Genomic DNA, 13,209 nt, shown 5'->3' on the forward strand with positions numbered 1-13,209 from the left:
GGTAGGTGGTATTTGCCAGTTTGTGATGGAAGACCGTGTCCAACTGCAGTTGTGGACGAACGCACAGAATGATACCCTCTTATTTAAGACAGAAGTCTGCATATGTGCTCATTGCGTTATATCATCAATGAGTTATTTAATAGTAAATAAGGCTTTTTATTACTTTCATTCTTGCTTTATTGCATTTGCTGCTCTACACAGTATGTACAGCATTGGCACAATATAGCTTGCAAGCTAGCTAAAGCATTAGCAGAATTGGTAACGGTGTTCCAAAGCCATAATGCTTTGATTGTGCTACTGTTAAAGCCAGGAAAAAAAACAAAAACACAACCTCAGACCCCAACAGTTGTTGCGTTTCAGGCTGTTGTACAGAGTTAGGAACTAATAGTTTAAAAATGAAGCAAATGCAGTTATGAGATGAGACAAAATGAATATGGCTTCCAAAGTACCTGGGTTTTTTTTTGGTGTCAGCATTCAGAATAAACAGAACTGTGAGTAGTTTATAAATCAAGAAAGGGAGCAGTAATAAGGAATGTGAAAGATACTGGGCATAAATTAACATAGAAGAAGCTGATTAAGTTAACTCTGAACAGGGGTGTAGGCTGCATTGAAAAACATTTCACTCCTTGCTCTGAAATTAAATATTTAACAGCACACTGAAATAACGTGATAACGTGGATTTTAAAAGTTGAGATAAATTTAATGTGGATTAATTTTATTTTGATAAATGAATATACTGCGGGATGAAGTAATCTGATTTGTCTGAATATACAGCTGTCTAATAGAATGGATGAATGGATGTATGTACTGGTGCTAGAGTGTACTGCATGCTGTAACTGGAGTGTTAGGTTAAGAAGAGTCTTGAGAGATGGTCATGACAAGCAGCAGAAATTTTTGTAAATATCAAAAGAAAAAAAATAGAGACTTTAGTTTGAAATTAATCTTTCACTTGCCAAATTAACACAGCTTCATATTATGCGTGTCTTCTAAAAGTTGGCATAGAACTTGAAGATCTTGTATGCGTAGATGTGTGGTGTTTTTTCCACTGACAGCAGCTGCTGTAGGAGGACACCAGCTCTGCCTGCAAACCTGGTCTGCTTTTCCATAGAGCCTGGCATCATTGCTCCAGGTTCTCATCTGCATTCTGGTGGAGGTAAACCTGGAACAACTGGGCCAGCTTGTTGAAGTTGCTTTGGATTTCCATATTACTGTCTCATATTATGTACATTTTATAAGAGAAGTCCTTGTAATTAAGATTGACATGCAACTATCTCCTCAAATGATGACTTCTGCTAGCCCACAGGATGTCTGTGTGGAATCATCTCAGAAATGCAAGCAGATGGTGTGCAGTGTTATTAAGCTGCCTCTGGCTGACCCCAGGAGAGGCACAGGAAAAGTATTCATGGGGTTTTCTTTTATCCTTTCCACAGTACAAGTTTTGAGTCAGCTACAAGAGAGGTTTTCATATCAACAGCTTGAAAATGCAGCAAAACCTTTTTGATTTTGCTGTTGGAGTGCTGATGGCAAAGAACTAGTAATCTGTTGCCAGCGAGCCAGCCATTAAATGTATTTCAGATATAAGGGTCCCAGTATGCTAGTTTGCATGAAGAAAAGCAGGTCAGTCTTCTCTGGATTGGTCTTCCAGAATGAAATGAGTCTCCACATGCTTAGTCTTGGCTTTCTCTCCCTTCAGATTTGTACCTGATGAGAAAATAGAGCAGAATAGTCCTGCTGAGTACGTCTCCCAGAGCAGCACAGAGCTGTTCAGCATCATGTGTCCCCAGTGAGTGCATTGGCATTGTGGATCCAGCCCTGTTCCACGTAAAGCACAGGTGGGACTGCGAGAAGTCAGTGGTGAAGCACAGAGCTGCTCCTCCACTTCCCAAAAACTGGAAACCGTGGCATGGGGTGTTTGGAGAGGAACTTCTCTGGCCACATCTGGTAAATGAAGCTGAAATGAGTTGTCTGTCACTGGCAACTTGGTGTCTGTGCAGGCAGATGGACCTCTGGCAGGAGTCATTTGTTGAGTGACTGCTGAAACCATCAGTATTGGCATCTCCTGTAGTTCGTCCTGTCATCTTCCACCCCTTACTACCCTGGAGAAACAGAGAGGCTGAGCACTGCTAAAACACTCTTAAAATAGAACTGCATTTGGTATACATTCTTTCCTGTCCAAAATAATGTCCAAAATATTAAGCATTTGTATGTCCCGCTACCTTTTAATCAGTGGTTTTGTTGAAAAAGATCTGAGAGAGCTGTAACTGTAATTTCCCTTCCTTTCATTACTGATACAATTGGAAGTTGTTAAAACTCGCTACTGAAGTGATTAACAATACAGAAACCCAGGAAGTGTGATACCATATTGAACAAAGTAAAAGATGGAACTTAGGACCTGAACAACAGTAGCTTCTGAGTGGCTTTCCTGCCAGTGCACCTCAGATACGTGGCGTTACTCTACTGATTTTTCAACTTTATTCATCAATGAGACCAATGTTTGTCATATTTAAGTTATGTACGAAAAAGTGGGTATTTTATTTTTTTTAGGGTTTTTTGTTTTGTTTTAAAAAACTTGATACATGTAGCGTTGGATCAAGGCACATACAAGACCGGCCAAAGGGCGTACAATGCACTTTGGTTTTTAGTTGAAAAGACAAATGATTATGGCAACAAAGTGTGGCTTGGGGTTTAAACATGAAATAGCATATAGTTTAGCAGGAAGGCAGAAAGAAACGTTACTTTACAGATTTAGCAAGGAATTTCTGGAAAACTGTGACAGTAATGGGCAGTATTCCTGACTGTAATGGCAGTACAGTTAACGCGTACCTACAGAACGTTTAAGTATATGCTTTAAAATATCTGCGTTCCCCAATTTTCTTTTGACCTGGGTGACTAAAATTTATGAGACACCGCTTGCCTGCTTTTCGTCCTGCTTGTTTTCCTTACGAAACTGTACTTCCAGCCCTTCTGCTGAAGAACAGTTGCTCAGTGTTCTCCCTGTCCCTCTGCCACTGCCTTCCAAATGTCTGTGGCCATCCATCACCGTTTTCTCTCTAACAGACCACTGGTGTTGATAACCAGAAATCTACCGTTACACCCTATCTACCCCTTGGTTACTGGAGCCTAGCGCGTTTCTTTAGAATTCCTTGTTAGGAATTTTGTTACGCTTTCTTCCAAGGGTCAGTTTTTTCTTTACACATGCGAACAGTTTAAGTCTCATGCATGTAATCGATTAGATTATTTTCTTTTTAGATTGGATTTCACCATTGTTGCATGGATGTATCCAGACAGCTGATATTGCCCATTACTACACGCATTTTTGTTTATTGAATATTGTCGTGGTTTACAGATTTAATAGACCCAACATTTAAGTTCTGTGAGTTTTTGCAACCACTTCTTGATCTTCCTGATTTGCCAGGTTTAACATTATTTTATTAATATCAAAGTGAAAAATGGCCTGTGCTTACACTTACAAGGATCTCAGATGAATGTTCTGACTGCTCAACACGGCAAGAAAATTCACTTTCACAGTCAACAAGTCATCTTACTCAGTAGAACACAAAAGTTAAATGGTCTGTAACTTCAATATTAGCAAGGAAAATACAGTACAAATTACTAAAAAATACTAAAATATAGAATTGTGGTCAGGTATCCCCACTACATTAATCGCAGCAGTAGCCTGAAATTTGAAACTTTTAATAAAAAGTTCTTAAATATAAATTATATGGCAAATGTACAGTACATTGCTTTGTCAGTCTCTTTAATCCAGTGTTTTGCAGTAGAACAGCAACCGTTAAAAGTCAGTCTTTTCTCTTTTTTTTTTTTTAAAAAAAAAACAAACAAACAACAAACCAACCAAAAGCAAACCAGTCTTTCATGTCCTTCAGTATCATGAGTGTGAATGATCTGAATCTGGAATACCACTGTCTCTGTAGCTCCTGTTACTACTGCTTTCACTGTGGCTGTTCTTATACAGATTCATGCCGTTAGGGGGGAAAATGGTGTGTATTACAAACTCCTCCTTGGACACCTGGTCGTTGGTGATGGGTATCATCTGAAAAGAAGTCTCCCTGATTTCTAGGATGGAGTTGTCCTTCTTAGTGCCCGCCTCAGCGTAGTCATCCTTCCTCCTGCGCCCCTTGCTGTAGGCGCAGTGCCGGGAGAAGAGGGCCCCATTCCTGTGGACGTACCAGCACACCAGGGCCAGCAGTGCCAGGGCCACCAGTGCCACCGCGCCACCAATGATGGCGGCCAGAGGCACGCTGGAGTTCTTGTAGGGCTCCTTTTCTTGCTCCCGGTTGAGTGTGGTTGTCGGGTTGTACATCTTGAGGGGAGCTGTCTCAGTCTCGATGCATTCAGGTGTCTCGTCAGAGAGATAGATGTTGCTGGTTTCCATGGGGACCATGCACACGCGGTACGGCGACTCTGGTTCGAGTGCTGTAAGCAGATAGTCACTCCTGTCCCCTGTCACGATGGTTTCAGTTATAGATCCAAAGGCAGGGCTGTGGCCCATCTTGAGCCAGCTGAGCCGTAAGGCTGTCATTGGCAGAGCAACTTTCCAGGAGATGTGGATGGTCTCTGTGCTCACTGATTTCACAAATATTGTAATGATCTTGCGTACCGGGCTGGCCGTGGTTCTGTAGTTCTTGTTTAGGTTGGGGGTCTTGATGTCTGGTTGTTTGGTCACAGAAACCGGCCAGTGTCCCTGGGCTGGGTACAGTGTGTTGGGTACTGCAGTAGTGATCTGGATGGTGCTCATGTCATCCTTACAATCGAACAGTTCCGCGTTGAGATCTTTGATAGCCATTCCGCGCACTTTTTCTGGTGCTTGGCACATCAGCCCGCGTACGTTCACTTTCAAAGGCAATGACTGCAACCAGTCACGGACCCACTTCATTTTGCACCCACAGTGCCAAGGGTTGTTGCGAAGAAACAGCTGAGTTATGTTGTCCAGGTCATCAAAGACGCCCTGAGGTAAATTGCTGAGATTGTTATTGGACATATCTAGTCGATACAACTGCCTTAAGTAAGAGAAAGCATTGGGTGGCACGTGATTGATATGGTTTTCTTGAAGATAAAGCTTCCTTAGGTTTGTTCCTGGCAAATTTACTGGTGCGGCTGTAAGTGAATTGCGAACCAGTGACAGTTCTGTAAGATTGACTAGATTCATGAAGACCTTGTCTCCTAATCCGTGGTTATTTAGCAGATTTCCATCTAGAACAAGGCGTTTTAGATTTGTAAGGTCTTGAAGGGACAGCTCTGAAATTGTGGAAATACGATTATCATCCAAGCGTAGCTCTTCTATTGTTTTAGGCAAACCCCAGGGAATGGTGCTAAGGTGATTTCGAGAGAGAAAAAGAAGTCTGAGATAGATGTTGTCCCTGAAAGCTCCATCTTCAATGCTAACAGCGGAAACAGAATTATCATCCAAATGCAGTTCTTCCAGATAAGGAATTTGTGAAAGTGAGTCATAAGTGATGGTCCTTATATTATTCTCCTGCAAATGCAGTTCTTTAACGTACTTAGGGAGGTTAGTGGGGAATTCGTCTAGGCTGTTGTGGTATAAAAATATTCTTTCCACCCTACGCAAGTTCTTCAGTTCTGATGGAATCCCAGCATTATTTATTTGATTGTTCTGAAGGAAGAGGTTAGTAGCATCCTCTGGGATTCCTGTAGGAATAGATGTCAAATCACGATCATTACAATATATGAAACCCACATCACAGCGACATACTGATGGGCACGATTTGGCAGTGACAGAATAAGGTGCCATGTCAAGTAACAGCCCTATTTTAGTCCAAATTAGGAAGACGCTCCAAGGTACAGTAATCATGGTCAGGAATGATGAGATGATGAGTTCTGATCTTCAGAATCTAAAAACAAACAAACAAACAAAATTATCCAGATCATCAGTGAAGAAATGCAATGAAAATTTGACTTGAGCATTACAGAAGACATCTTATAGACACATATTAAACAAAAATTCAAGTCTGTAGACATTCTACTTTTTCTACATACATCAGTAACAATATTTCTGCTTTTACTAATCGAATTAAGTTAATAGACTATTCTGAATAGTAATTTAAAATAATATAATCAGGCATGTCTGATCTGTGAGCGGTTCAGTTTAACCAAGAAGAAGGCTCCTTCTGAAGATTCCTCCCCATTTCACATATAGAGGCAATCTTTGTTCGCAGATACCAGATAAGTACACAGCTGAAGTCAAATCAGAGTTCAAGTAAATCATTCTATATCTGAAAGATAAGAAGTAATTCCTAAGCCAGCTAACTACCTAGAAGCCCTTAAGTGAACTATAAAACCCTTACCAAACCCAGAAGTTCAGTGGTAGCTATTCTGGAGGTTCAAGAAAGTCCTAGTGGCACAGTACAAAATGCACACAAAAACAGAGCCCAGCTCAAGACTTTTTTTGGGTTTTTCTGGGAACTTAACACCACGTGGTGCGTTTTACAAATACTGCAGCTTACTATTCTTGTTTTTCAACCTGGAATGTTTAGAAAGGTGAATGTTACAATTGGTGTGCAGCTTACAAGCCAACGGAGCTGTCTAAGCTGTGGCTTTCTAGTTGGCTGGATGGAATATTTCATTACATGCTTAATTTCATGTTTAAATATTTGTCATTCTCAAAAGTCTTCTTGCTAAGCAGTACACTAATAAGAGAATATTTGGCAGGTTTAACCACATTTTCACATCTTCTTAGTTCATACTGTGCAGGGTGGGATAATATAAATTAACTCTTGAGACTGAAATTGTACTTTGCACTGGTAGCATGTTCATGTATACTGAACTCAGGTAATTAGCATTTTTATAGCTTTAAAGACAACATAATTCAATTACCACTGTAATTAGGGTGGTGAAAACTTCTGTAAGATGCCCTATGCATTAAGCTGTGTCATGACCCTTTCTCTTGTGGGTTCATATATTAATGAACTTTATTCTCCAAGGCATGAAAAGGAAAGCAGATTCATATTGATCCTACCGTATTTAAAGGTAAGAGTAGATTTTGTGCTTGAGGATATCCAGCAAACAAATTCCTCTCTTGCTCTTGTACTTCACTCCATGGACGACTTCTCCCTCGGCCGCCCCCTCCTGGTGGTGCTCGCTTCCAGGCACTATGCTCCAGGGGCAACCCAACAAAGATTTACCATGGCATGTAAGCACACTGGCCGAGGAGCAGAAAAGCTTCAGCTTCCTTCTATTTCTGTTCGCATGTAAAGTCTGTGAATGGAGAGCCTCTTTTGTTTGGTTTAATGCCTTTAACAAGAATTACTTTCTTTGTAACTTGTACAAGCTCTTTTGTGGGATGCAGTAGCTGGGAGGTTGGAGCTTGAGCGCCGCGTGATGGAAACTATTCATTATGCTGGGGCCTGAACAAGGATCGCCTCTTCAGGAGGTCAGCAATGGAGGTTTGTCTCTGTCCAGAGTTATCCAAGGATAAACTTTGTACAGCAGCTACATCCTGATACATCCACACCTCTCAGAGAGGACCATTTCCCAGCGCTCACTCTTAACACTTCTTCCCAATTTGTAATGCAGGAAAGAATTCCTCCTGCACTGCACGCTGAGGCAGGTCCCCCAACTGTAGGAATGTTACACAATTCAGGTAGTCTTCTTCATAGAAAGACACCAAAGTGTTATTCCCTTTCCAGAAAACTCCTCTTTAAAGCTTTCCGTGAACTCTTAATTTCCTGTAAAAGTAAAAACAAACAGAAGAAATTGTAATTAATAACAACTGCTGGACACGAGTATTCTGTTGTATTCCATTCCTATGTAAATCATGCTGTGCTTACTGTACAAAATCAGCACATCATTTTATCCCAATATATCAGTATTTCAGCATAATGCAGGGATGTTTATAAACAGCTTTTGTTGTTTAGTCTCACATGGTTGCCATTTTGCTGGAACAAATCTTTTCCCTCCTTCCAGCAGCAAATGAAGTCATTGTGCATTAACAGACAGTACCAAAGTCTTTGCAAATGATGTTTTCCCGCTTGAGGACAAGTGGCAGTCTTGCCATGGGAGGAGCCAACGTGGTTGCTTGCTTTTTGTTTCAGGCAAACAGAAGTAGATCATGAACCTCTCTTTGGTATTAAATTTAAAATGAGTTAATTACCATTCAGTACTTCTTGGATGAAAGAGGAAAAGTTTTCACTGAAATAGAGAATTAATGTTTCACACGCGCATCCTGCTGTTTCTGCATTGTGGGCTAGCTAGTAGTCATCTGTATCAGCTTTTTGAAAATGGAGGCATGTGGGTTTTCTCCATAAGATGTGCTCAGTATGCCAAGCTGTCTGAACTCGTGAGCTATTGTATTTGTCATTTTGCTCAGTGGAATCACTATCTAGATTGACATTTTATTAATTTGATTTTTCTCACTTCAAAAATAAAAGTCACCTCGGCTTTTCTTATTACTCGGGGAACTATTTGGCTGTTTTTAAGGGCAGAAAGTATCCAGTGAGATACCGAGTCTGTTCCCTGAGAGCACATAGGCAGTGTCTATCTGAAATATCAGTGGTTAAGTCTGAAATCAAATCCTCGGTACTGAGCATGGTCCTCAGCAGTGAAAAACCCTGAAGAAACACTGGGCTGAATAAGGCTTGTTTAACTCCCTTCATGTGGGCATAGTTGGAGCTGCTTCTGGGCCATCATAAAATAACAGAGCTGAACAAAAGCAGTCTCTGCTTTAAGACTCTTTTGTAATTGGAAGCAGGCATCACAAAGTCTTCGTGCAGTGGGCTCTACTCCTGTAGCAAGAGACTTGCACTGATACAACAATTATTTACATAGATAAAATTATGTTTTTCCTCTTCAACAGCATAAAGATAAGCATTTGAGAAAAAAAAATAGCAAAACCAAACCTGCTCTTGTGATGGTGCGAGCGTTCTGTGAGGGAACAGTAAAGCCTCTGCTCCCTGAAGCTGCTTTAATGCTTATCTGAGGGTTGGTTTTCTGTTTGTTTTTCACCTTGTTTCAGCAGTTGTGCAATGAAAATTGTAAATTGGAATGAGAGATGTTCTGTAAGATTGGCAGAATTAAGCATCCAAGGACATTCTTTACTTTTTAGTAGAACTAAGGTTCTGTTCTGGACTATAAAGGAATGCATGTTTTTTTAGGGATTGGTTAATATATGCAGTCAGTATTAGAAAATGGAACAAAAAAAGCTCCACATTCTTTGAGATTAAGCAGCATCCAATTTCCTTGGTCTGTATCACTCAAGTGTTTGTGGAAACTTAAGTCCAGGATCTATTCCTAAAACTTGGAAATAAAACAGTTGCTTAAGAGCCGTATAAAAATAATGTCTCATAGGAAGTAACGTGAAGTTGTGACAGAGGACATTTTCTGGGAGTAGTGTGGTGAAGTAAGAGTATAAATTTGTTGTTAAGTAGGCCTTTGAAGGCTTTGAGTCGCTTTTAAGAAGCTGGAAAAAAAATAATCTCATAAATTGTTCCTCAGAACTTTCAGAGCTGTTAAGTAGGCTGTAAAAAATAATAATAATAAAAAAAGCACGTTGCTATTGATCAAAACTATCTCTAGCGTGCATACAGACACCAGAAAGTTAAGTGCATTGGCTTTACCTTTCTAGCATATAAACAGCTTCCTCTCTGCCCCGTCTGATCGTCAGCCCTTTGCTTATTGCTGCCATTATAATAGCGTAATGTGTAGGATTAAAATGAAAGCACTAAAGCTCATTAAGTTCTTGGAATTTTTTTTATCCCTTCTCTCAAAATTACATAAAAACAAGGGAGAAAAATAAAAGCAGGTCTCTTTGGAGAAGATGATACTGTTTCAAAAATGTGGATTAAGCCCATGCCCCCCACTCCCTTTTCTGAGGGCAGAATAGTTTTCTCCAGGTTCTGATTGTTTGATATCTTGCACTTCCCTTTTATATCTGGAGCCACAGCTGAAAACAATGTTTTTGCATATCAAAGGCTCCAGCGATCTGTCTGCAGAGAAGGGAATCCTGCTGCCCTGCTGCAGCCCTCCTCCTCCCATCCCGGCCTGGGATGAAAGCAGGGGGACCCGCTGGGTGTGCAGGTCCCCGCAGCATCAGCATGGGAGGCTTCATGGACACATGGCTCTGAAAGGAGCCATTAATTTCGAGCAGAGCAGGAAAAAAAAATGGATTTGAGAGAGTGGATTCTGAAATTCATTTTTAAATGACTTTTTGGTAACAAAAGTAAGGAGGGAACAGCCGAACGGCAGCTTTTACGCTTATCTTCATTGGGAGCTGAATATTTTCATGAACTTTGCTGAACTGTGTGGTTAAATTACTTTTCCTGGGACATTGTGTAGGCAGCCGTGTTACAGATAGCGGGGATGCCCGGACCTGCACCCGGACTTATCGCCGGGCTACAGCTCAGTTTGAAATGGTAAAAGCAATTTGCACTGCGTAAGAGAAAATACCAAAGCACAGAGTATTTATTTTAACACGTGGTATACAGCTGCGCTGCCTTAAGGAAAGAAAAAAGCAAAGAAAGAAAAAAAAAAGTTAGAAAAGCTGTAAGTTTTTTCTAAAAATGGTGCCAAAAGAGATTTCTTCTTTCCAAGATGTGATAAAACCTGACTAACACCCAGATCTGGCACTTCAGGTCCCACAGTGCTTGCTTTAATCCCCACCTGCCCCTGGGATAACCAGGAGCTGGCTGCTAACCCCGACACAACAGGGCACAGGGACAACTTTCACCCCGTATTTTTTAGGTTGTAAGGGACAAGAGTAACATATCCTACATATTAGGATATGCATATTGACAAGCCTAATGATTTAGCTTAACCTGTGTACTAGGACGCAGAATTACCTCTGTATTTGTTATTATCAGAAACATAAAATGCACTTGAAATACCACTGGACCCATCCACTGCATGTGCTGCCAGGTTAGTCCTCAGAGGTCACAGCTCCTCTCAAATAGTTTCACCAAGTTTTCAACACAAGTTCCATGGTGCTAATCTGTCCTTAAAACAATGCACATGCTTTGTTTTTTTTTTTTTTAAGTGTATTACTCAGACTTAGTTGATAGTGACAGCAAAATGCTTTCTAAGCACCCTGTCTAGGAGCTGAAATTTCCACGATCATCATATTTCAGGAAGGTGCCCCACTCCTTTGTTCAGTGTGAGACAAGCACAAGGTCCTCTACTTGTCTTTTCCAGGGCTAAAGAATGCAGAGGTTTTCATTAAAGTGAGAGCAAGCTCCCCAGCTCTCTGTGTTTTGGTGAAACATGCTTTATTTTTTTCCTCTTGTTCGATAAGGTTTTATTTATTTGCTTATCCCTCCCCCTCCATCTTGTGTGGTAGCTGAACACAATATTGCCTTTTTCCTTCTAGTTCTCACTTGTCTTAAAAAAGAAAAATTTAATGTGTTCTTCCCTCTAATGGGATTGAATCTGACTCTGAAATGGTTTCCGAGTGGAAGCTGAACTTCATGCCAAAGGTGAGTCAGGGCAGCATCTGCTGCAGAGGAGGGAGATCGACTACGAGCGATTCAGTGGTTGCTTTCTGAAGTTCACTTTTAAAACCCTTCCTGGCTTTGAGCACGTTGGCTCGAAGAGCCCCCGAGCACTGTGCAGTGCTGTGCAGTGCTGTGCCCTATAGGGCCTGCCTGCTCCCATGGCCGGGGAGGGGGAGCACAGTGCTCTGCATCGCAGTGCTCGCTCAGCTGGGCCAGGGATGGCTCCTGGGCTCTCTCTGGGAGCTGCTGTGGGGATGAGGCATGTGCCTGCGCTCGGAATGAGAGAACAGGCAACAAACGCTGCTCTGCTTCCACGGGGAAATCACTGGTTTTCCCTCTTGACAAATTTAGGTGGAATTATACCCTGCACAGAGTCCCTGGCACAAAACGTTAAGCATATCCAAACCATTACTGAAATACCGCATGCAGCTGCCGTAGAGATTTGTTTCTTTCCTCTTTCGAGTGCTTGCCTACTGATGACTGAATTTACTGCTCTGATCAGAAAACTTGACAAGCTGCGGGGCTGCCAGGCTGCTTCAGGGCATGCAGTGAGCTCTGTGCAGCACACTGTGGGCTCGGCCTGCCTGCACCGAGCGAGCCGGGGCCTCTTATTAAAAATACACGTAAGCAATCGCCTACTAATTCTCCTGAGCCGCCTCGTGCCTCGGGGTGATTAAAGCAAACCTCGAGAGCTCCCCGGCCATTAGCAGGCAGGCTTCCTGCTGGAAGGAGACAAAGATGGCCATCCACCCACTGAAAGCGCTCGGAAAAACAGCAGAGCAAAGTTTGCAAACTCCAGCAATGCCTTGGACGGCTCACCGGTGCCTTTCGCACTACCTTTCCACTTTGAGCTACCGCTTACAAAGGGAAAACGAAAAAGCAAAGCCCCACAAATGCACCTTTATTTGATTCTCGCCCTGAAACGTGCGCGTTTCATTTCCAAAGATGAAAGCTTGGCTGCGAGTTTACTACGGAGTTTTTTGCCCGCTGGGGGGTGGTGCACGCTGCAAAACGGCGCTGCTGAGAGCCACCAGGCAGAGGGCTTTGCTGCTGTCCAGTTCTCCCTGCTTTAATTACAACAAAGTCTCCTGTTGAGAAAAACAGAGGCGGCCTCCAGCGGGGGAATTAAAAGAAAATAAAATAAATCACTCTTTCGGGGACTTTACAGAATCTTATTTCCCGTGGTTGCTGTATTAACCGTGGTATTCATCCATGCAGTCCTTCCCCAGTTAAAATTAAACGGTACGAATGCACAAAAAAAAAAAAAAAAAAAAAAAAAAAAAAAAAAAAGGGAGAATCGATATTCGAATGCACACCAAAACTGGGCGCCGCTTCTGCCGTATGCGAGGAGCGGGGAAAATATACACACGGCTTTGGGAAGTGGTGAAACGTGGCTGGAGAAAAGGGAAAAGCTGCGGGAGGGCGATCGGCACGGCCTCGGCAGGTCTTAAAGTAACAAACAGGCTTCAGATGAAGCCCGGCGTACCTTTTCCTTACGGAGCATTCGCACACCGAGCAGAAGCCGGGCGGGCTCACGGGGCCGGGGGGGAACGAGAGGCTGGAGGCTATTTTCGGGTGGAGGGGAAGGGCTGGCAGCCCGCACAGCTGTCCTCCTATTCGGCCACATCTGTGCGTTTCGCAGCACATCATTCCTGCCTGCCTTCGCACGCTCGGCTCGACAAACGCATTTATTTGGCTAATTCAAAGAAATGTTCATTAAGACGCCATATCCCCGGGCGGCAGGCTGGGG

At 42.4% G+C, this 13,209-nt stretch overlaps 2 protein-coding genes across 11 annotated transcripts in view; one reads left to right on the plus strand and one right to left on the minus strand.

The window, feature by feature from the left end:
- The window catches only part of MACROD2 (mono-ADP ribosylhydrolase 2), an 837,243-nt gene that overhangs the window by 91,446 nt on the left and 732,588 nt on the right, over window positions 1-13,209 (plus strand). The window lies entirely within an intron of this gene.
- On the minus strand, window positions 154-7,135 carry FLRT3 (fibronectin leucine rich transmembrane protein 3). The gene is made up of 2 exons (XM_003203647.4): window positions 6,995-7,135; window positions 154-5,870 (listed from the first exon to the last, which is right to left on the minus strand). Exon 2 carries the CDS (start codon window positions 5,828-5,830, stop codon window positions 3,887-3,889), a length of 1,944 nt encoding a protein of 647 aa, XP_003203695.1. The 5' UTR covers window positions 5,831-5,870; window positions 6,995-7,135; the 3' UTR covers window positions 154-3,886.

This window comes from Meleagris gallopavo, chromosome 2 (assembly GCF_905368555.1).
Source record: "Meleagris gallopavo chromosome 2, MGAL_WU_HG_1.1, whole genome shotgun sequence".
Classification (NCBI taxonomy): Eukaryota; Metazoa; Chordata; class Aves; order Galliformes; family Phasianidae; genus Meleagris; species Meleagris gallopavo.